At 45.7% G+C, this 21969-nt stretch overlaps 3 protein-coding genes across 3 annotated transcripts; all 3 read right to left on the bottom strand.

Annotated features, from left to right (window-relative positions):
- Positions 1 to 2518: 2518 nt before the first annotated feature.
- On the bottom strand, positions 2519 to 4448 carry LOC133900996 (uncharacterized). Its single transcript, XM_062342292.1, has one exon. It carries the CDS (start codon positions 3884 to 3886, stop codon positions 2816 to 2818), a length of 1071 nt encoding a protein of 356 aa, XP_062198276.1. The 5' UTR covers positions 3887 to 4448; the 3' UTR covers positions 2519 to 2815.
- A 983-nt stretch (positions 4449 to 5431) lies between these two features.
- On the bottom strand, positions 5432 to 9418 carry LOC133900143 (protein disulfide isomerase-like 1-1). The gene is made up of 11 exons (XM_062341282.1): positions 9192 to 9418; positions 8567 to 8597; positions 8181 to 8468; positions 7870 to 8058; positions 7615 to 7740; positions 7065 to 7202; positions 6855 to 6974; positions 6630 to 6747; positions 6192 to 6304; positions 5844 to 6087; positions 5432 to 5708 (listed from the first exon to the last, which is right to left on the bottom strand). The coding sequence occupies exons 1-10, from the start codon at positions 9365 to 9367 to the stop codon at positions 5866 to 5868; spliced, it is 1521 nt and encodes a 506-aa protein (XP_062197266.1). The 5' UTR covers positions 9368 to 9418; the 3' UTR covers positions 5432 to 5708; positions 5844 to 5865.
- A 1580-nt stretch (positions 9419 to 10998) lies between these two features.
- On the bottom strand, positions 10999 to 19470 carry LOC133900089 (TOM1-like protein 3). Its single transcript, XM_062341205.1, has 10 exons — positions 19204 to 19470; positions 18937 to 19092; positions 18115 to 18193; positions 17775 to 17873; positions 17578 to 17691; positions 17186 to 17355; positions 15954 to 16035; positions 12629 to 12714; positions 12308 to 12547; positions 10999 to 12115 (listed from the first exon to the last, which is right to left on the bottom strand). Exons 2-10 carry the CDS (start codon positions 19038 to 19040, stop codon positions 11329 to 11331), a joined length of 1761 nt encoding a protein of 586 aa, XP_062197189.1. The 5' UTR covers positions 19041 to 19092; positions 19204 to 19470; the 3' UTR covers positions 10999 to 11328.
- Positions 19471 to 21969: the final 2499 nt, after the last annotated feature.

The following is a 21969-nucleotide window of genomic DNA, read 5'->3' as shown; positions in this document are numbered from 1 at the left end:
AAAACTGTTAATACAAAATTTCGGCAGCACCTCCCCTGCACGGTGAGGTTTCCAAAACCTGCAACAAAACCAACGGCACGATAGCCGACATGCACATATATATGAACGGCACGATGGCCGACATCCACAAGATTATATCCAACCGCATACATATAACAATATCACAATCACTCCTACGACTACTTTGACTACCACCACAACTACTTTACCACTACTACTACCGCAACCATTAGTAATACTACGACGATGACGGTATGGCATACCTAGTGATACGGAAACGTCGGGAACGTGACAACGACGACCGGAGCGCCTCCTCCTCCTCCTTCTTCTTCCTCCTTCCTCCTTCTTCCTCCTCCTTCTTCTCTTCCTCCTTCTTCCTCCTCCTCCTTCTCTCCCTCCTTCTTCCTCCTCTCCTTCCCTTCCTCCTTCTTCCTCCTCTCCTCCTCCTCCTCTCTTTCCTCCTTCTTCTTCCTCCTTCTTCCTCCTCTCCTTCCCTTCCTCCTTCTTCCTCCTCTCCTCCTCCTCCTGTCTTTCTCCTCCTCCTCCGGCGGCGCGCGGCGGCAAGCGCGGCAGCGCTGGCGCGGGCGCAGGGGCCGGCGGCGGCGGGCGGCGCGGGGGCCGGCGGCGGCGGGCGCGGGCGGCGCGGGGGCCGGCGGCGCGGGGGCCAGCGGCGGCGGCGCAGGGGCCGGCGGCGGCGGGCGCGGGCGGCGCTGGCGCGCTGGCGGGCGCGGCGTTAGGGGCCGGCGGCGGCGGGCGCGCTGGCGGGCGCGGCGGCAGGGGCCGGCAGCGGCGGGCGCGGGAGCGGGCGCGGGCGGCGGCGGCGGCGGGTGCGCGTGCGTGCGTGCGTGCGTGCGGGCCGGCTGGGCCGGTTACTTAAATCCCTGCTTTGCCGAGTGCCCCCGATCTGGCACTCGGCAAAGAGGGGTTTTTTTAAAAAACAGGTGCAAATTCTTTGCCGAGTGCCCCCGATCTGGCACTCGGCAAAGAAAACCGGGATTTTTTAAAAAAAATTCATGGGCTTTGCCGAGTGCCAGACTTCTGGCACTCGGCAAATATGGTATTTGCCGAGTGCCAGACTTCTGGCACTCGGCAAAGAGGGTCTTTGCCGAGTGTAATTTTTTAACACTCGGCAAACCCTAATTTTTCCCCCCTTTTGGCCTCCAAATTTTTTCTACAGCCCTCATACAGTACCTGGTACTCCATGTTCCAATGTGGCATATTTCTCGGACTTTTTCTATATTTCTTTAATTCATTTCAATTAATTGAATTTTCTTGGATAATTCAAATTATAACTGCTAGTCATTCGAATAATGGAAAAAAATGAATGGAAAAAAGATATTCATGTTATTTAGTATATTGTGAGACCGTATCCAGGAACAGACCACCAATTTCGAATATCAAGGTCACGAAACATGACCACGAACTTGCGATCGAGTTGTTTTAAAATTGTATAAAAAGCAAACAAAGTCCAAAAATCTTGAAACTTGTCAAGATATCATGATATCATATGTGGAGGCTGTCATAAAAATTTGAGAAGGTTTTAAGCAAGTTATCACGTACGATGCTTGCAAACCGAAGAATCTCCGAAGAAGTTGCTTACAACCTTGCTGAGATTCTTCGGTTTGCAAGCATCGTACGTGATAACTTGCTTAAAACCTTCTCAAATTTTTATGACAGCCTCCACATATGAAATCATGATATCTTGACAAGTTTCAAGATTTTCGGACTTTGTTTGCTTTTTATACAATTTAAAAACAACTCGATCGCAAGTTCGTGGTCATGTTTCGTGACCTTGATATTCGAAATTGGTGGTCTGTTCCTGGATACGGTCTCACAATATACTAAATAACATGAATATCTTTTTTCCATTCATTTTTTTCCATTATTCGAATGACTAGCAGTTATAATTTGAATTATCCAAGAAAATTCAATTAATTGAAATGAATTAAAGAAATATAGAAAAAGTCCGAGAAATATGCCACATTGGAACATGGAGTACCAGGTACTGTATGAGGGCTGTAGAAAAAATTTGGAGGCCAAAAGGGGGGAAAAAATTAGGGTTTACCGAGTGCTAGCTCTCTGACACTCGGCAAAGATACTCCTTTGCCGAGTGTCCTATTTCTGGCACTCGGCAAAGAGGTTCTTTGCCGAGTGCCAAATATTTGCCGAGTGCTTTACCTCTGGAACTCGGCAAAGATACTCCTTTGCCGAGTGTCCTATTTCTGGCACTCGGCAAAGAGGGTCTTTGCCGAGTGCCAGATGTTTGCCGAGTGCTTTACCTCTGGAACTCGGCAAAGACCCTCTTTGCCGAGTGTCCGATAAAAAGCACTCGGCAAAGCATGGGACACTCGGCAAAGACGCCGTCTCCGGTAGTGAATACATATAGATAACTAAATATGCTTCTTTGAAATTATAAGTATCCGCTAAGTCGGAATAACTAGATACAGATAGCCAATCACTCCCATAGCATCCCTCAATACTATTGATTGACTCACTGATATGGAGATCCGGACCCACCTTGTCGACCCGACATCAGGAGGGATTTCACAATTACTTGATGGTCCATACAAAGAATTTTCTCTTGTCACACACTGTCAATACAAGTTACAAACCAAAAGAAAATGTAAATAGAATCACCTTCACATCTACATACACATGACAACACTCTTCACATATCTACACCCTTTTGCAAAACAAATGCAACTGACCAACAAATCAGGATCCATCAAACACACTGAAAACCTCCAAGCTGCAGAAGGTTAATCAATAATTAATAAATTCCAGAGGCTTAGCTAAAAACTCACCCCATTATTTGTTATGTCAGAGCCTTGTCCCTGAGGATCCCCAGCATCTCATTCCTGCCCCTGATCACCTCATCAAACACTTCATCAAGAACACAGTCGAACATGTCCACCCCTTCCCTGAGCTCACCTGACCTTGCTCTCAGCAGCTCCACAGGCTGGTCACCCTGTCCTCTACCGTCCTTCTTGCCATTGATCAGGTCCTGGACTGCCATGGCCACCTGCTCGTGCTCCGCGACGGTCGCCCGGCTGGGGAACCGGGCGTGGATCAGTGACAGTGACTCGCACCACGGCTCGAGCTCAGGGACGGCGGCGCAGCCGAGAGTTGGCCGGATGCCACCGGCGTCGAGGGGGGAGGGGGAGGCAAGCGCCTGGAGCACGAACATGGACAGGATGGACGTTGTGATCTTGGCGACGAGCGTGATGACGACCATGCCGCTGGCGTCCCCGCCGGCGCCGGAGCTGATCGTCCTCCCTAGCCGCTCCGCCTCGGCCACCGCCGCCTTCACGCTCGTCAGTTTGTCGCGGAAGGCGGCCGACGACGCCTGGGCGGCCTGGCCCGGCTCCGGCGCCCACCCGGCGCACGGCGCGGCGCTCTCCGCGACGAGCGAGACGGCGCCCGCTGCGTCGCCCTCGGCGGCGCGGCCCACCTGCGCGGCGAAGTCGACGACCATGCAGTAGCGGTGCAGCCGGGACACGGCGGCCTTGAACGCGTTGCAGAAGTCCAGTAGCGCCGCGGTCTCCTGCATGTAGTGCTCGAACCACTCCCCCCCGCCGGCGGCGCCTTCACCGCCGCCGCAGGCGGAAGAGACGACAGCCACCGGCACGCCAGCCTTCCTGAAGATGGCCAGCATCTCGCGCTGCATCCGCTTGACCAGCCTCATGGCATCCGTGCACCACCTCATGGACACCGATCCCTGGCCACCGCCTCCGCCCGTATCCATCGTGCTCTCCAGGTGCTCCAGCCCCTCGACGAGCGAGGCGCAGAAGGCAGCCATATCGCCGCCGAGGAGGAGGCGGCACCCCCGGCGACCGCTAGGCCTGAGGCACCCCATCCTCATGCTCAACTGCTCGTGCACATGCATGGGAAGAACCAGACAACTAACCAAGTGCTTGCAAGCTTAATCCATAATTACATATATCTATATATATCCATGTCCACCTTGTTTGTGTGAAGCTCAAGGGCAATTGCATGTTTGCATGCCTGCAAATGGTAGCTAGGTTACTTGGAGGAGTAGGAAGTTGATTTCAAAGGGGGGAAGGGAGGAAGGAAGGAGAGGAGTGAAGCAAGAGGATTGGCATACTATTCTATGCTCCTAGCTTGCTTTACTTGCCCTTTCTCTTTTGCTCTTCTGATCTGATTGGTATAGATGTCAAGAGGAGGTTGGGTGTTTGGACAAAACTCACCAACCAAACCAGCCTTTGAGATGTGGATGTGACAACTATTGAGATATGGATTGACTTGTAAGGATGGAAGGAGGCCTCATGCATGGGATCCTTGGGATGGCTTGAGAAGGGGAGGAGTGTAGTGCTGTCACTGAAAGGGGCCCATGGATGCACTTTGTTGTGGCATTTGTGCATAGGATTTTAGTACGGTTCGAAACTTCAGAATCAATCGTGACATTTGCAGCGCCTTTTGTCGTACAGTGATCGTACCTTTTTTTCCTAGTAAGTGATACATAACTAAAACCTTTATATCTTTTTTTAATGCTAAACACAATTAAAAGTATATCTAAAATGTTGACTAGACTCATCCTCTGTAGACTGGATCTGGATCCTCTGACTTCAAAAGTCATCCGGATGAACAATGATTTGTGAGAGGTGCTACAGTAACATGAAATCAAACACGGTATCGATTTTACTGTTCACATAAGTATTTTAAAGTCATGTCTTGTCCATCAATTTAAGGTCAAATGCTTCATAATATTTTGAAGTCGCCGTGACTTCAAATTCTCTCTAACAGGATCCGGTTCCCATACGCCCTACTCTCTTCTAGCTTCGAGAGGGAAATAGTTGAGATCAACGTGCTACTTACTTGCATAAACAGATTAAATTTATTATGCTGCAAAGGCCAAGAAATACAATACTAGTATATATACCTTTTTAGTGCAATACAACACTATATGCTAACTTGGAGTAAGAAGTCCTAAAAAGGAAAAAAGAAAAACGCTGATAAGAGAGGTACAGAAGGGCAATCGGAAATTCGGAATTCAGAAGTCAGAGGCCTCCAATAGCGTTGCTGAGGTTTGCCCATCTCGGCAAGCTAAAAGGACTGAAACTTACTGTTGTGCACGCGTGCACCTAAACCACGCAGTAAAAAAAAAAACTATTATCGAATTCTCTGCATCTAGAACTACAGATTTTTTGGGGTCAATTGTATAGTATCTGAATGCCCTTTTCTGCAACTTTTGCCGAACTTATATCTTAAGACTGCCAACTAAAGCAAACTTTTTGCTACAGAGCAGGAGGATCGCCGTAGGGTGCAGAAGCGTACAATTGACCTTTGACGACCTGCAGTAATTTCCCAAATCAACATTGGGGGCGTTTAGACTAGGCGTTTTGGGTTCATAACTCAATCCGATGACGCTCAAAAGCTAGCGACAGTGGCAAATCAGCTGGGAGAACAAACATTATGATGCAAACGAGGCAGAAGCGCCATTTATTCATCCAACATAAACACAATTCCCTTCTCTCTACTGTCTGTCACTTGAGAACATTAACTAGGTATTACTGGCTGATTGTACAGGATTTCTCAATGGGTTACACAGACATGCCGGAGCCAACACATCAGGTCCCCGTTCTCTCTCTCTTTGCCCTCTCCCTCGCAAAATCTGGCGTTGGAGCTGTCAACATGTTAGCGCCAGGTTTCCCTCTCCCATGTTTCCAGCCACAAGCACCCGCACCTGGCTGCGTATCAAACAAGCACTGACGATCAGTACAGAGAATCAGAGGAGAGCCTCGATCAACATTCTCTTGTTTCACAAACCTTGATCTATACAGAGAATGCATGGAATTTTATTTGTGGCAAAAGACAAGTTGTACCGAATCGATGCAGGAAACTTGATCAGAGCTCGTCCTTAACAGACTCGGTTGCAGCCGGGTCTGCCTTCTCCATCGTCGTCGCTGCCTGGGCAGCGGTCTCCTTGTTCTTCTTGATGAAATCGACAATCTCGTCGGCGGTCCTGCCACTGTCGTAGGAGGTTATCTTCCCGCTGGGAGTGACAAAGTACAAGGTGGGGTAACCTTGAACATCAAACTCGCTGGGCACATCATTTGCGGTGGCGTCCTGCAAACAAGATTGCAAAATAGTGTTAAGCCAAATTGATTGTGACAGGAACTTAGGAAGAACAGATCAAATCTATGGTTCAAGACAGATTGGAAGAAAGGTACCATCTTAGCGATGACAACATCCTCATCGCTCTGAAGTGTGGTGGCTGCCTCATCCAAGATGGATGCTAGCTTCTTGCAGTGTCCACACCAGGGAGCATAGAACTCAAGGAGAACTGCAACCGAAATTGGCAAATACAGGGGATGTCAATATGTGATATAGAGACTTTGTCAGAGGGATAAAAGGCAATAGAAACGACTACATGCTAGGCATATTTTCATTGAAGGATTGATGCTAGAACTAAGGCTGAATCACACACAAAAAGAAAGAAAGAGACAATTGCAAATAAACCACTACTCCTGGTGTTATTGCAAGCTTGCTACTAGAAAATTACAAAAATACCATTAAAACTGTTATTCAAGTGGCATCCTTGCAAAAAATAAAAAACCAGAGAGATATTTACAAATGCCCCAAAAAGAAAAGATAATCAGGACGCATACCATTTTTGCCAGACTTGAAAACCAGATCATTGAGGTTGTCAGCCACAACAACTTTAACAGGCTCATTGTTGACCTCAGGAATAGGCTCAGACTTCTTGAATGGTGACAATTTACCATCCTACAATTATAAAGGATTTATGAGATGTTGTCTAGGTTAAACAGATTATCTACATTCATATGAAAAGAAACAATAAAAAATGTTTGAAAGCATATAAAAGCACTTACAAGGTACTCCCCCAACCAAGAGACAATCTGGTCAGGCTCAATCTGCTCCTTTAAAAATTTCTTGGAATCACCATCCTGAATGAGCATAAGGGGTGCCTGATCCTCTTTCAGGCCAAAGTACTACCATTTCAACAAATTGATTGTTAGCATAAAGGGTTAAACTGTAAATTAACAGCATCAATATAAGAGAAGGGGAATTGAGAACCAAACCTGGAAAGCACCTTGGCTGGCTTCAATGTCACCAATAAGGAACTTGATTTCCTTGTCCTTTAACTTGTCTGCCGCGCCATAATAAGCAGACTTGAACGACTCAAATGGTCCAGTGGAGAAGTTAAAAAATAGCATAGCCTGCCAATTATTTGGAGTCACATAAGTAGTGAAATTAGTCAGTAGTCAACAACTAAAATCCACCAACATGATGTACAATTTAACAGCCTTTTTTTCAAGTAACTAGGTTTAGTAGTCACAGGTCATAAGAAGATATTTTAAAAGAAATAAGAAAAAAAAATACATCGGATATTCCAGTCTAAGCAGTTTGATATTTCATAGCAATGCAAACTTCAAAGATGCTACGGGGCATGGCATTTTAATACATTAACAACACAGGATAAAAGCTCGTTGGTTGCAAACGCAGTGGCTTGGACTCAGAATTGAATAGATATTCAGTAGTAATCAATCATTACCAAAACTTGGTTAATTAAACCAACCATTGGCTGATAGTAGTAATCAAGCTATTTTGAGAACAGTGTCATGTTTTTACCTTGGGAGCTGAGCTTTGGAAGTATTTCAAGAGGTACGGGTGGTTATCAGGATTCTTGTCAAAAGTGACAACTCTCGGGGTGCTGCTAGCATCAATAAACTTCTCAAGAGCAGAGATATCAAAATCCTGCACAATGTAGCAGCAATGTGTAATTAGCAACAATAAACCATAGATATTATGTTTAATCATCTATATGGAACATATGCAGTAGCCAGGAAAACTAGTGACAAATGTAACACAGAATGAGAGTAAAACCTTGCTGTCAACAACGAGCTCATCAAATGGCTTCAACAGCCTAACCAAAGGCCTCTCTGCTGCTGCATCACCACGTGGGAGGTGGTTGGCATGCAAAGTGTGGCCAAAGTCGTAATCAGACCGCAGCTTCTCAGCAACCTCCATGAAATTTGTAAACTCGGTGCCACTGAATTCTGTGAAGATACCAACCTATACAATAGTGGTCGTTACTTATAGTCAGCAGTCAGCTACGGACCATCAATTGAGCAATCGATCATAACAGAGATCATTCTATCAACAGAAGATATGAAAAAATTGAATTGGGAGCTTACAATGTAGATCTTCTTGTCATCGATAAGGGTAGTCGCATCTTCTGGTGACTTGATCTCCTTGGAAGCAGGGCCAACCTGCTTCTTCAAGTATTCAACAATGCCCTCGGCCTCCCTAGGACCCTTGTATTCCTGAATATTCTTTCCCTGGTTCCTGAAGATCTTAAGGGTCGGGAACCCTTGGATCTCGTACTTGGTAGCAAGCGGCCTGTTCTTGTCCTCGTTGGCATCAACCTTAGCAAGAACAATCGGTGGGTCGTGCTTGCTAAGCAACTGGGCGGCCTTCTCATACTGAAACATCGCAGATGCAGAAGTTTAACATGTCAGATTAAATCGCTCAGCACAGAACCTTGCTGTAAGTGGGTAGCACCAGGATATAGAAGCATTACCTCTGGAGCGAGTTTCTTGCAGTGCCCACACCTGCAAAATTGATTTCACCAAATTAGGTGCAACTAGAACAAACCAATAGAAATCATCTAGGCGTAGCACAGTAATCAGTAAGCTCGCAGAAGGTCACATCAGTAAAAATTATTACAAGTGAAAACCGAATGTTAAACCACAGATAAAAGCCTCCCAAACGTCAAATCAACACCACCAACCGCAGAAAATAGAACCCCACCAAAACCCGCGATCCATCAACCTTAAAACCCTCCACAACACAAATCAAATTCCCCGTCAAAACCACTAGAATTTCTACTCCATCTGACTCCGAACCTGGGACTCCGCGCTAAGGGGCCACGGGCGGATAGAAAACAAATCCACCCGAAGACCAGCGACCAAATCGGCGGGCCTGCGATCCTAAACTCATCCTATCACCAAAATCCGAAGCCAAAACGAACCAGAAACCTCCCCGACTCCCGCATCTGATTCCCCCCCCCCCACACCCGTCGGGGGAATTCCCGATGGCCCGATCCAAGCCCCCCCCCCCCCACTAAACCCTCTGAAACGCCCACGCGAGATCCACCCGTAACCTCGCACGAACCCAGCACTCTAGACGGGGCACGGGGCACTCACCACGGAGCGTAGAACTCGACGACCATGAACGGGTGCTTGGCGACCGCCTCGTCGAAGCTCTCCGCGTCAAGGGTGAGCACAGCCTCCTCTTCCGCCGCGGCCTCCTCCGCCCTCGCGGACAGCGCGACGGCGAGCGCGAGCAGCAGCGAGATCCATGCCTTGGAGCGGATCGCCATGGCTGAGCAGCGGCGGAGTGGCTCGGGTTTTCAGAGGGAGGAGACGCGGCGCAGGCAGTCCACGGGTTTTAATATGACCGAGCCGAGCACGCGAGCCGCCCACAGGATTACGTGGACCGGGTCCACCGGTCAACAGACCCTGCCATGCGGGTCCCACCGCGGGCGGACTCCTAGAGATGGGCGCGGTGCACAGGGGTCACGGGATAATTGCAGATCAACTTTGCAGTTAGGCCCCTACACTTATCCCAAACTACCTATAATCCCACAAGATTAAGAGATGCTAAAGAATTTTAGATAAGACCCATGTTAGCATGTAATTAATGATAAATTAAGGGGTGTCTAGAATTGTGCGTTCGTAATTGGAAATTCTTTCCTCGCTGCCTTGAAACGCCATGGAATTTTGCGACCGCCGCCACGTCAGCTGAGGCGCCGTCGGTACACGGTGGCAGGCGGCCACGTCCCAGCGATGGCCCTTGTCCAATGGGAGCGCGCCACCTCACCCCGGGTGACAAGTCCGCAGGCTCCTGATTAGCCGCGCCACGTAAATACATTACCCTTTGGACTAGATCCAGCCATGACTTTTTTAATCATTAATAATTTGTAAAATAGTTAGTTTTATTATATCAAAATTATATACATAGATTTATCTTTAAAAATACTTTTATATCATAAACTTATTAAATTTAATCATAATGAACCTGCATGTTTTGCTAGTGCTAACTGTGGTGATGACATGGTGAGAGTATTTTACTTCCTCTCGTCATAAATAAGTGACATCAAGTTACGTATGGTAAATATTTTTAACTTTTAGTTTCAAATTACTCTTTGCATATTGAGCTTAAATATTTAAAAATAACATAGATAGGTTTATCATAGAAGTAATATTGTAATAATATAATTTTACTATATTTTATAAATATATTATAAAAAAGTAGAAGTCAAATACGAGATGAGATGGATGAGAGGTCTCATGCCGGCACGCAAGTAGATTTAGGTTGCTGTGAGCCGCGGCGGATTTCTGTCATGCCGTGGGGATGCCATGAGGTGACTCGTGCCGGCACGCAGATCGTGTTTCAACAGCATGCAAGTACAAGGCGCGGCGTAGGCATGACTTAAAAAAGGAGACAATGCAAGAGTGCAGCTTTTGCTCCAACGAGGAGTTCAATCCGCAACCGAAGTCAGACAGTACTCCGTACATGTGAACGGAAGTACGGGACCAGGACTACCGGAATCCGGTTCCTCTAACCTCAAAGAGAAACAGTGTTTTATAAGAGAATAAACAATATCTCTTTAGATAAATACTGTAGTATCGGTACGGTAACAAATCCACTAGTTACTGTAGCGACTTTTTTACTATTCATAATACTGTACTATCAAATCTGATATGACTTCACCGGAGTGTGAAGTTAAACATCTCATTCCGGGCTACCGTACCGTACAGACCGACTGTTCGAATGGGGAGAAAAAAGAACCCCTCATGGAAGCAAGAACAAACGAGATGAGATGCTCTTCACAGTTCGAACACAAGCCACAGCATATCTGTCATGTACTTCCATCAATTTACTGGAATTTACGTGCAGAGCTTGAAGAATTATCGACAGATTCACCAGATTTATCAACACTGAAAGATGAAAAGTCAACTTTAGTCCTCAAATTGCAAACTGAACTATGAATATTGCTGTCGAATGGAGTAAAGTAATATATACAGCTAAGTAAAATGTACGCAAAGCAAACAATGCACAAGCTTAAAATCAACTAACTACACATCACTCCACACCCAGGGTTATGACCGGGTATTGTATCTGACATCTGTGATTCTAACTGTGGAATGCGACCGAAATAATCTGCAATGTAATGAAAACCAGTCTCACACACTTATTTGACGGTATCTAAAGCCGCCAACCTGTGGAACCAACTAGGCAACTCAAAGCACATATATCGCAAAGCCGAGTATCAATCGATCAGCGAGTCCTGCGGCTGTTTGCTGGTTTCGACGGAGATGACGGCTTGTTCTTCGCAAAATCGACGAGGTCCTTGAAAAGGGAGTCCTCAGGTTTAGTCTGGCGGGATGCTGTCGGCTGTGATGCGCCCTTACCATTCCCAGTGTTCCGTTGGTTAAGAGAGAGGTTTTCTGTCTGCGTTACCAGTCCATCGTAGCCACCTCCGTTGCTCCCACCAGAATACACATTTTGCTCAAAGTATTGCTGCCTCTGGCCATACCTTGCTGGAGGTGGCGGTAGGGAACCAGCAGCTTGTGCTTCCCACGGAGCTTTTGGAAGATCTTCCCTGGAATCTTCATAACTTTTAGTAGTTGAAGATGACGAAAAACCAGGAAGAGCAGTTGGGTTTATAAAGTCATCCTCAGGTAGACTCTCCTGCTGCTTCACAGATGAAGGGTTTGACTCGTTCATAGGACGTGGAGGCACAGAGAAGTTGGGTAGTGCGGTTGGGTTTACAAAGTCATCAGACACACCGTCTGACCGGTTATCGTAAGTTGGTGGAGGATTCGCTTCTGCTTTTGAATGGGATGATGTCGATCTATTGGCAGGGGCAGTTGGGTTGATGAAATCATCTGATACTTTCTCTGATTTGTAGGAGTCCCCACTAAGATAGTCGATATTGCTTGCCTCTGTGTAAACTGGCCTCTTAGATGATGGTGGAGGAGGAAGAAGTGGGCTTGGGTATGGCCTTTCATTTCTTGGAGCAGAAGGCAGGTTGCTCTGTGCTACTGTGCCATCTCTTGCAGACCTACAAAGCATTTATTGTACATCAGTTGATGAATTAAGAAAAACACATATTATTTTCTTAAGAGCAGTCAACAACCCATAAGAAAAATGACAATATGAGTTGTTATTGCAACAATCGTCCAAAACTTGGAACAACATTAGCATATTTGCATATAACTTGTATTAAGTTAGTTGAGAAACTAATATGGCTTGCCTGCGGGAAAGCATGGAGAACTCATCTTCCGGCACATCTTCCTCATGGTGTACATTAAGAAGTGGGGAAAACGAAGCCCCAGCAGACCTGGGAGGGGCAGTCCCATGGTTTATGTTCGCAGCAGCAGGTACTGTTGCTCCTGTACTGGGAGGGACTCCCTTTGCTATGTCGTCGTGACGCTGAAGAACACGCTGCAGTTCATCATTAAGTCCAAGAGCCTGGAATAGAAGGCTCTCATCACTGCAGAGAGAACACAAGACGTTCTGTTATATGGAAATTCTAAAATACATGGAACAAATAATTAGAGGAAAAAGTACACACCCAGTATTGCTAACAAGATCCATCACACGAGTTTGATAAGATCGGCACTGGCCAACAAGGTCAACAATGAGTTCCTCTCTCACACCCTACAGCGTAAGCAGAGTCAGATCAACATCCACAACAAAGAGCATCAGCACATGAATAGTATTAGTTAAACAAAGCAAAGAAACAGGAGTACTTTGCCTAAACAAAACAATCAATTGGACTAAGAAAATGAACTAGGCCACAATTTTAAGGGCAAGTGACCCAGGTCAGCACAAATGTGAATGAAAAATGAGCCATAGATGCTTCAACTATCTTGTGGGACAAAAGCTCAACTACACAAATATTACCGTGCTTATAAGATTCTCCTATTTATTGTCAAAGATTGAAAATTGTTCAGAACACTAGAATGTTCACTCAAAAGCCAGGCCAAGTTCTAGAAAAGACTACACCCCGAGTCCTTGTGATGTTAAGTAAGCAATTGAAGTAGATATCATACAACCCAAGGGCGTTAATTTCACAATCTGCTATAATTTGAACAACGTGAATAATTTCAAAGTAAATAATAAGACTCGAACATGCCATCTAAGCTAGGAAACGAGTAAAAGTAATTGTCATCCGATATAAACCTGACTGATAATGGAACGGTCGTAGCAAACTCCTCTATGAAATGCAATAACACAAGCCATAAAATAACTAAAGCATAGTTGTTACAGCGATGTGGCGAGGCGCGGCGACCCACCACCTTCACACTTTACAGCGCTTATGGCGCGCGGCGCGGCGACGCCATACACACAACAGCGTGGCAAATACACACATCATAGTGTAGGATAATAGAAAATTATATAGGCAAATGGCAATATAAATGTAGCTCAAAAGAGATAGTCTAGGATTTTAGGAAATCAAAATAGCAATGTAAATGTAGCACAGAAGACATATAACTCTCATCTCTCAAAGCTTCAAATCTCTCCTCTCAAAAGTCATCCATTGCAAACTCATCGAGATCGATCATCTTTGTTGTCATGGCATCACCATATCGTCGCCATACAACGATATGGCGACGTGGCGATGGTTTGGGCCTTGCCATGGCACCGGCATCTATGGCATCCGTTTTCGTGTGGCGGGCATCATACTGGTTCAGCCGAGGGGATTAGAAGGGGGAGGAGAGATCGAGTGGGTCACAAACCGAGAGAGGAGTGCCTCACCTTTTCCATGACCTAGCGACTGGTCCTCGTCGATCCCCGCCGCCACCATCGAGACCACTCCCCGTCGCGGCGCCACCCTCAGATCCGTCGACCTGCCCGTCTCCGGCCGCCACCCCCGCAGAAGGTATGCTCTGTGCCTCTCTCTTTTCTCTGCCCTCTTCTCTCTATTCTCTCTGCGCTGTGATGTTAGGCCATTAGGCAATAGGCACATATGTGATGTTAGGCAATAGGCATATGTTAGCACTTAGCACAATATGATTCTACACATTGCGCACAACACATATGTGATGTTAGGCTTTCACATTTTCTTTTCTTTTCTTTTTGGGCGTTCTATCACGTTTTCTTTCTGGTTTCTTTCTTTTCAATTTTTCTACTTCTAAGTCAACATGAGATTTCACCTATATCTCAATCACATTTGTGACTGTAAAGATCCATATAAACATTTTTCTAAAAGAACCTGTATGTAATTTCCTAAAGGTAATTTCTAACATATTTTTCTAATAATAATGTAAGTATGGGACCAAGTTGACGAAGGTAGTTTCTAATAATAATGTCCTAACATCCTAGACTATAATGTGTGTATTCACCACACCAATGTGTGTATGGCATCGCCACGCCACGCGCCATAGGCGATGTAAAGTTGTGAAGGTGGTGGGTCGCCGCGCTTCACCACGCAGCCGTAACAACTATGGAGATCGTTAATTAATGGCATTGATGAAAAAAATCGGCTAATTAGCCGATTAATCGCTAATCGGCAAGGCAACGAGTAGATTAGCCTGTTATTAGCTCTAAAATCAGCTAGCCGATTAATCCCTTGGCTCAGTCTCAAAACAACTCGCCTAGCTCCAGGTCGTAGCTCAGCTCCAGGTATTTGTATTTGAGACTTTTGAGTCTATTTTTTATGTGTTTGGTTGAATGAGAATGATTGCTGCTATTTTTTGGAATGTATAGTTTATATTTGAAGCACTACTCATAGATTGTTATTTATTTTGTAGATTTATTGCCTTCCAATCAAGCATTCATCATCAAAACTACAATATCAAGCCATCAAGGTAATACCTTGATGTCCTAGTTAGTTCTTAACATCTTATACATGTTTACATAAGTACTTTATACCAACCGATTAATTCAGTTAATCCCTGATTAACCAATTAATCCCTACTCCCCGATCGGTCGAGCAACTACTGATCACCGATTTTTTGAACAATGATTAATTGATTAGTGGGCCTAGTCTGATATGGGCTTAGATGGGCCTATTCTGATATGGGCTTAGAGGGGCCTATTCTGATATGGGCCTAGATAGGCATGGTCTTATATGAGGCTGGTCTGATATGGGTCGTAAATAGGCCGCTCTAATCATGCAATTAGTATTAAAGCAAAGGAAATCAGTGAAGTCGACAAGACAACAACACAAAATCCAATCCACCACGATGAGCGGCAGCCAGAAAACGGCGATCTCCAGTGGCGAGGAGGCGAAGGTGGATGCACTCCTGTGGGCAGCGCAGAACGCTATGCTGCTGAAGCTCCAAGCCAACTCCCACCTCATCTCCTTGACCTCCACCTCCACCTCGAGCCCTCTAGCACTCAACGTCGTGGGGCCCGATCTGCTGGAGGTCGACCTCACCCGCCGCTTCGACGCACTCAAGTCCCGCGTGCTGGCGTCGACGAAGCCAGCTAGAACTAGAGCTGGGAACAGTGGGATGGAGGAGCTGAAGGCGCGGTTTGCAGCGTAGAACGGGGCGGCAGGGCCGGAGAAGTAGACGAGGGTGAGGCTGGAAGATCTGGAAGTGGAGTCGTCAGAAGGGGAGGGGGATGATGAGGTGGACAAGTTGATGTGATGGGTGATGGACTCCGCGCGGCTCAACATGTTCTCTGATGACGGACAGCGAAGAGAACGGGCAGGCGGATGTCTCGCGGTCTCAACGGTGGCGAACGCCACAATACACCTTCCTGCCACCACAGGGACGCCATACACAGTCACACTGTGGCGTCGGCGTGGCAAGACCTAGATTTCCACCACACCGATATGGCGACGAGAAGGCGATGCAATGACAACTATGAACTAAGGTAATAGATGTCTCATTACAATTTCCAAGGATTACACTGCAATACTCTAAAAAATGCTTTAAGAAAGTCACCTCAGGATGTCTGTGATCCAGTGCATTTAACATCTCATCCAACACATCCACAATTCCTCGAGCACTCTGAATCTCACTTAGACTGTAATTAACAATGGAAACAAACAAATAAATAGTTATTGTGCAAAGAAACGCACCTTAGAGAATTCAAAATTCAAGTTTCTTTGGCACGATTATGCAAATATGACCCGCCGAACATTAATTTGACCAAAATAATTTTGGTATGTCGAGTAACATTGTTTTTCTTTCTATTGAAAGTAAAAATAATTATGCAATTACTATGCAACTATGAACATTAATCTAGAACCTCAGTGTTTGGTTAGTCCCAAATACAAATAATTATGCAATTACTCCCTCCAATTCCAAATATAAGTTGTTTCAGGATGTGTTGGTCAAATTTTTTTATTTGGACCATCAATACATAAATAATTATGCAGATTGAGAATATAAAATTGATACTACTAGATTCATCATTTAAAATACTTTCATAATATGGTGTTATTTGAAATAACATGTTTTGGTAGAAAATCACTAGTCAAAGAGTCACATTGGAGACCGTGTCAATGTCCTAAATGACTAGGATTGGAATCAAAAGAAGTATTGAAATTTTGATACACATGGACCTACTTCTATGAACACATGGCCCATAGAACCAGTAACAAAATTAATAATCAATGTAACGTATAATTGCTAGCTTTGAAGTTTATCGTCAAGACCAATAATGAGGGCCTCAGGAATCATCAAGAGAAGGTGCACGGGATCCAAACTTCAAATACAAAGTTACCAATGGCACTCTTCATCAGTTCATCTAAATGGAAGAGATTGTAAATAGGCTTTCAATGTCCAAAAATGTTGAGTCACAACATGTTGTGTAGCTATTGAGCTGAGGTATATTTTATAGATGCTTGTTTCAATAGAAGGGGTCCCTCTTGTTTTTTCTTTAATTGATAGAAATTTGTATCAATGGGAAGTATGATAAATGTGGGTAAGCAATCAGCAAACTATTTTTTAGAATTCAGACATTAAGAGGATGGACTTTAACAGAGATTAGAAAAGAACAAAATACTGTACAAACCTAAACACTAACATAAATAGCATTTAAAAAAATGAATGCAAACTAGTGCAGTAGTCAGTAGCACTCCTTGCAACATGCTGAAAAGAAACTAAACAGGAACTCAACAATTTGAAGGAACCAAATCAGAAATCAAATTGGCAAGCAAACAAAAGAATACCTCAAGGCAGGTGCAGGTGGGGCGGACTGAAGAGAAGCTTGTATAGCTGCATCTTCGTAGCTTTGACCTGGAGGTGGATATAGATGTGGATGCCTTAACGGTTGAGTTTGAGGTGGTGTAAACAACGGGACTGAATTTTCCTCACGTGGTGGAAAATCAACACCAGCAGCCTGCAAACAATGGCACCAAGGTATCCTAAACATGGTTTGGACAACCTGACTCGGCTAAACTCAGATAATTCTGCAATCTAAGTACCGTCGAAAAGATGGAATAGAGTAATAGTCAATATTTCAAAAATCGGAAACAGTAGTAAGCAGAAGATTGATAATTCCATGATGGCATGCAAATAATTAAGAATAGGAACGAAAGACTGAAACAGAAGCTGATGGTACCCTGAGTTCTTGGTAAGCAGCATGGTACTGTGGATATCTTCCAGTCGGACCTCCAAAAGCCACTTGCCATGCATCAATCAAACTCAATATTTTCTCCCGGACATTTAAGTCTGGCTGCAATGATGAAATAAAAATCAAATATAGAAGCATGAATGTAGAAAAACAGTACTTGACCCTTGAATGAGTATTATCATTACCTTTTTCTTTACTATCTTAACCATTTCATTTAGTATGTCGCGCTCAACTATCTGTTGGTGAACAACATCCCCACAATTTTTGCTTAGAGTCTCTAGCACCTAAAGCAAGAAAAGAGCCGGAATCATCACATCAGATCATGAAAAGAAACGTGAACATCAGCAAAACCATGTATGAAAGTTAAGTGACAACATGGAAACTGGATTCTAAAACTTTTTTATGTGACATTAGCAACTGAATGTTGCTAACGTTGTACTACCCAAGCATTTTAAAATAAATTTATAAGATGTCACGGTTCTGATTTACAATAATAAAATATATAAGAGGTCTTGCAAAACTCACATAAAGTGTCAGAATTTGCACTTTTGAATTCTTGTTTCCAAGACGTTTCTTTAGGAGCTTGAGTGTATCCTTTGCTTGTCTGCACTTCAACAGACTTTTATCAGCATGTTATGGAGTATATCCAATGATAGATTACAAAGAATATTGAAAACGTTGCACAATTTCCCTATCAGTCACAGTGTATAAGATCAAATAACAATATCAGCAATCAATTATACCAGACACGCTATGCAATACACATCACTAAAAAATGAACCAACATAAACCAAAAGTACAGAGCAAACTGTTCAGTAAGTTGCATTCCATGATTCCATACCTAGATTTCAGTAATACGAAAAGTTTGTAAGTTGCCAAAAAAAAAACACTCCTCAGAGGGACATGTTAACCATCTCAGGATCCTAGGTAATTCAAATTTCAAGGTATCCAAAAAGTTACAGAAGCTATTAAGCGCACCCCAGATTTGACTAACAGTAGCAACAGAGAATCAATTTTCTTTTTGTGCAATTTCAAATTCTTTCGTAGTCCATATTTCATGACCAAACGTGATGTCACATTAAAACCTGCACCTCAACAACAAATGCCACCAAAATAGGTGGCCCTCCATGAGACCATGACTCAACTAACCAACCACAAACTATTCATCATTAAATAAATATCTCAGCCTCCATGCTAACAGCCATAAAACCTAATATTCCTAATCAAGTGGATAGAAAACTGACTGGAAATCAAAACAAGAAAAGCATTCTGTCGCAGCAACAAGTAATGGGAACAAATTGCACGTGCAGCTGATTTAGATGACCATAGAAGAGAGCTTGGTCAGACCCGGGATCCATGTTGATGATATCGCAGAGCTCGATGTTCACAGCCCAATCCGGGCCGATCAGCATGTCGTTCGTCGCCCTCTCCGCGCACGCCACAGCTGCCATACCTCCCGGCGGCACAAACCCACCACCACTACCACCTCCAAAACCCTAAATCCTGCACCAAGAAAACCCCGAATCAGCACCAAGAGCCCACCTTTCCACCCAAAGAACATCGAACCCAACCAAAGAACCGATCTTTGACCACCAAAGGTCCCGAATCCCTTACCAAATCTGAGCGAATCGCCCCCAAGATTCGGCACCAAAGCAGCCTCTTTTCTGATCCGCAAGCGCGACGAAGGGGCTAATCGCGCCCGAACAGGGAGGAAGGGGCGAGATGGTGGGAGAACTCGGGGCGGATTTGAGCAGCTGCAGAATTGGTTGGAGGATTTCGAGGGGGAGAACGAAGAATGGTCGCTGCAGAGGCCGGAAGTGGACCTTTTCTCGGTGTGAACATGAGGGCCCACAACTCGATTTTTTTGTTGGTTTGGAATTTGGACAAAAAAATGCAGCGCCATCTAGATGGTGATGGCGAAGTCATAATGTGTTTGATTTTGCTATTTGGGTCAAATTTTGCTTTGGCAAATGTTGTTGGTGTTCAGCAGTTGACATAAAATGCTGCTGCATGTGGTCATTTTCATGTGAAACATAGGACCATGATGTGGATGCTTAGCCAGTAAGCAACCTCCTCGTTCTGTTTAGGTTGTTCTTCGCGTGATTTAGTACCAAAGATGATTCTCACACAATGACAGGCAATGAAATTTACCAAAAAAATCGATGGATTACAGTCGTCTTTGTTACAGTACTTGTCTTTCTATGGTCGAAAGTAGATCCATTTGCAAAAACCTTATGCTAAGGCTAGCTCTAGCAGACTCTTAAAATCACTGTGATACCATGTTTTTGCTCATTTTGCGAATTGGGACAGGCATCATCGTGGTCCAGCGGATGCCGCATCCGGCGCTACAGGGATGCAGCCGAGTTACTATAGTAGCAAAGCGACAACAAATATGTGCGAGGTATGGAGCGCTCGTATTACTGTTCACAGGAGATGATTGTAGGCTCGAGGAGAGATTGAAAATAATAGAAGGTAGAAAATAGGGTAGCTGCTGGAGATAAAAAATAGATGATGCTGTAATAGTATTATAAAGGACGAATTTTTAAAGTATCTGCTGGAGATGGACTAAGAGTTGTGGAACATACAATAGATGTGTTATCACTGTTACAGAAAGGGTCACCTCTGCTTCTATTTCACTGTCGGTTCGAAAATAATCAGTAGTGATAAGGTATCATTAACAGTTCATAAGTTGAACCGGAAAATCTAACCGTGAGCCCTTAAGAATCGGTAATGATAGTTGATATCACTGTCGATTCTAGTTACGAACCGGAAGTTGTCGGTGATATGGGATCCGGGGGTCCCCGAGTTTCGAGGCCAGGACAGCGCAGTGCCACATGGTGTCTTCCCTCGGGGACCACCTCCCCGAGGGTCTGAGAGAATCTAGGTCCGGGAGATGGTGCTCGGGGCCAAGAACAGTTGGCCCCCGAGTACCTAGAGTACCTTGAGGACCCGAGAGAAGCCAGATCCGGGAGGGGGTGCTCGGGGCCAAGAACAGTTGGTCCCTGAGGACACAGAGTGCCCCGAGGACCTGAGAAGAGCCAAGTCTGGGAGGGGGTGCTCGGGGCCAAGAACAGTTGGTCCCCGAGTATTCAGAGTTTCCCGAGGACCTGAGAAGAGCCAGGTCCGGGAGTAGGCGCTCGGGGCCAAGAGCAGTTGGTCCCCGAGCACCCAGGATGCCCCGAGCACCCGGCAAGTCCCATGCCGGTGAACCCCACAGGGACCCCACGATGAGCTGTCGATCGGTGGGAGGCCCAATGCCGCATTTAATGGGGAGCGTGGACTGTCACATCCAACCACTCTTCCCCACGCCTGTCGTACTGAATACGTCAGTCCCTGCTACCGCTAGGCAGGAAGGCGTGGGCACAATTAATGCGGCGGGTCCCATCGCATGTCCCCTCGTGGAGTCCATGAAGAAAGACGACTTGAAGATATCTTCGATGGGCTTGAGGCTTATCGCCTATCGCCCTGTTGCATCAGACCGTGTCAGACCTACTCTGACCAGACGGGCGTGAGAGAGTACTTAGAGGCTGGCCAGTGGGTGCCCCTGCGCCCGCTAAAGCAAGACCAATGGGATCGTCCGAGGGATGCATTTTCAACCATATGTAACATCAACTGTAGACCCATGATGGTTATTTCTATTTATTCTTTACGGAAACTTGTGCCCTTGTTCTGGGCACACCCTGGAGGGCCTCCCTCTCGATAGATAAAAGGGGGGGAGCACTTCGTAGAAGGGAAGGGGAGAAAGGAAGCCCAAGACTTCAGACACAACCGCTCCTTGTAACACAGAGAAAGATGAGAGTGCTAGAGATCCAGAGAAAGGCATTCGAAGAGCATTGATATTATACTAGACACACAGGAGTAGGGTATTACGCCTCCGTGCGGCTTGAACCTGTATAAATCCTTGGTGCATTCATTACTACCAGCCAACGACGATTCATCCCGCCTAAGTCCCACAAGCGTTAACCGTACGAGGTAGATCCAGGATCAGCCCCCCGGCCGAATCTCAAAGGGGGTCCCTCAGGATCCCCGCTTGCGGTGTTCATCCATCCACAGCTGGCGCGCTAGGTAGGGGGGTTGCATCCTTGAATCCACCTCGTTTTTTGAGAAAAATGGTGAGTGGACATCATCTTCAGCGCCCTGCTTCGAACTCAAACGAAGAAATGGAGAACGGGGCCCAGGGGGCCCCAGCTTCGGCTCATCCTCAACGATATCAACAGTCGGCTCATATGGCGCCTCCTGGCGTCGGGGACCACGATGCTGGGACCAGTAGGGCCGCGACCGCCGCGGGCGGGCCGCCGAACCAGCAGCAAGCAGCAATCGTCCCTGCCGCAAGATCGGCATTCGGACAACGCCGAGCGTCGATACAGCGCAAACTCAACT

The sequence above is a fragment of the Phragmites australis genome, chromosome 19, assembly GCF_958298935.1.
Source record: "Phragmites australis chromosome 19, lpPhrAust1.1, whole genome shotgun sequence".
Taxonomy (NCBI): domain Eukaryota; kingdom Viridiplantae; phylum Streptophyta; class Magnoliopsida; order Poales; family Poaceae; genus Phragmites; species Phragmites australis.
This window is presented reverse-complemented; position numbering and strand designations above follow the sequence as displayed.

Bases quoted from the DNA above. Each gene is read 5' to 3' on its own strand.
- LOC133900996 (XM_062342292.1), bottom strand. From the start codon at position 3,886: ATGCATGTGCACGAGCAGTTGAGCATGAGGATGGGGTGCCTCAGGCCT.
- LOC133900143 (XM_062341282.1), bottom strand. From the start codon at position 9,367: ATGGCGATCCGCTCCAAGGCATGGATCTCGCTGCTGCTCGCGCTCGCC. The intron at 8,598-9,191 runs GTGAGTGCCCCG...TCAATTTTGCAG, and splicing joins GTCGAGTTCTACGCTCCGTG to GTGTGGGCACTGCAAGAAAC. The intron at 7,741-7,869 runs GTTTTACTCTCA...TACATTGTGCAG, and splicing joins AGCTCGTTGTTGACAGCAAG to GATTTTGATATCTCTGCTCT.
- LOC133900089 (XM_062341205.1), bottom strand. From the start codon at position 19,040: ATGGCAGCTGTGGCGTGCGCGGAGAGGGCGACGAACGACATGCTGATC. The intron at 17,356-17,577 runs GTACCATCAGCT...CATTGTTTGCAG, and splicing joins CTGCTTACCAAGAACTCAGG to GCTGCTGGTGTTGATTTTCC. The intron at 16,036-17,185 runs GTATTCTTTTGT...TGTTAATTACAG, and splicing joins CCACCTGCACCTGCCTTGAG to TCTAAGTGAGATTCAGAGTG.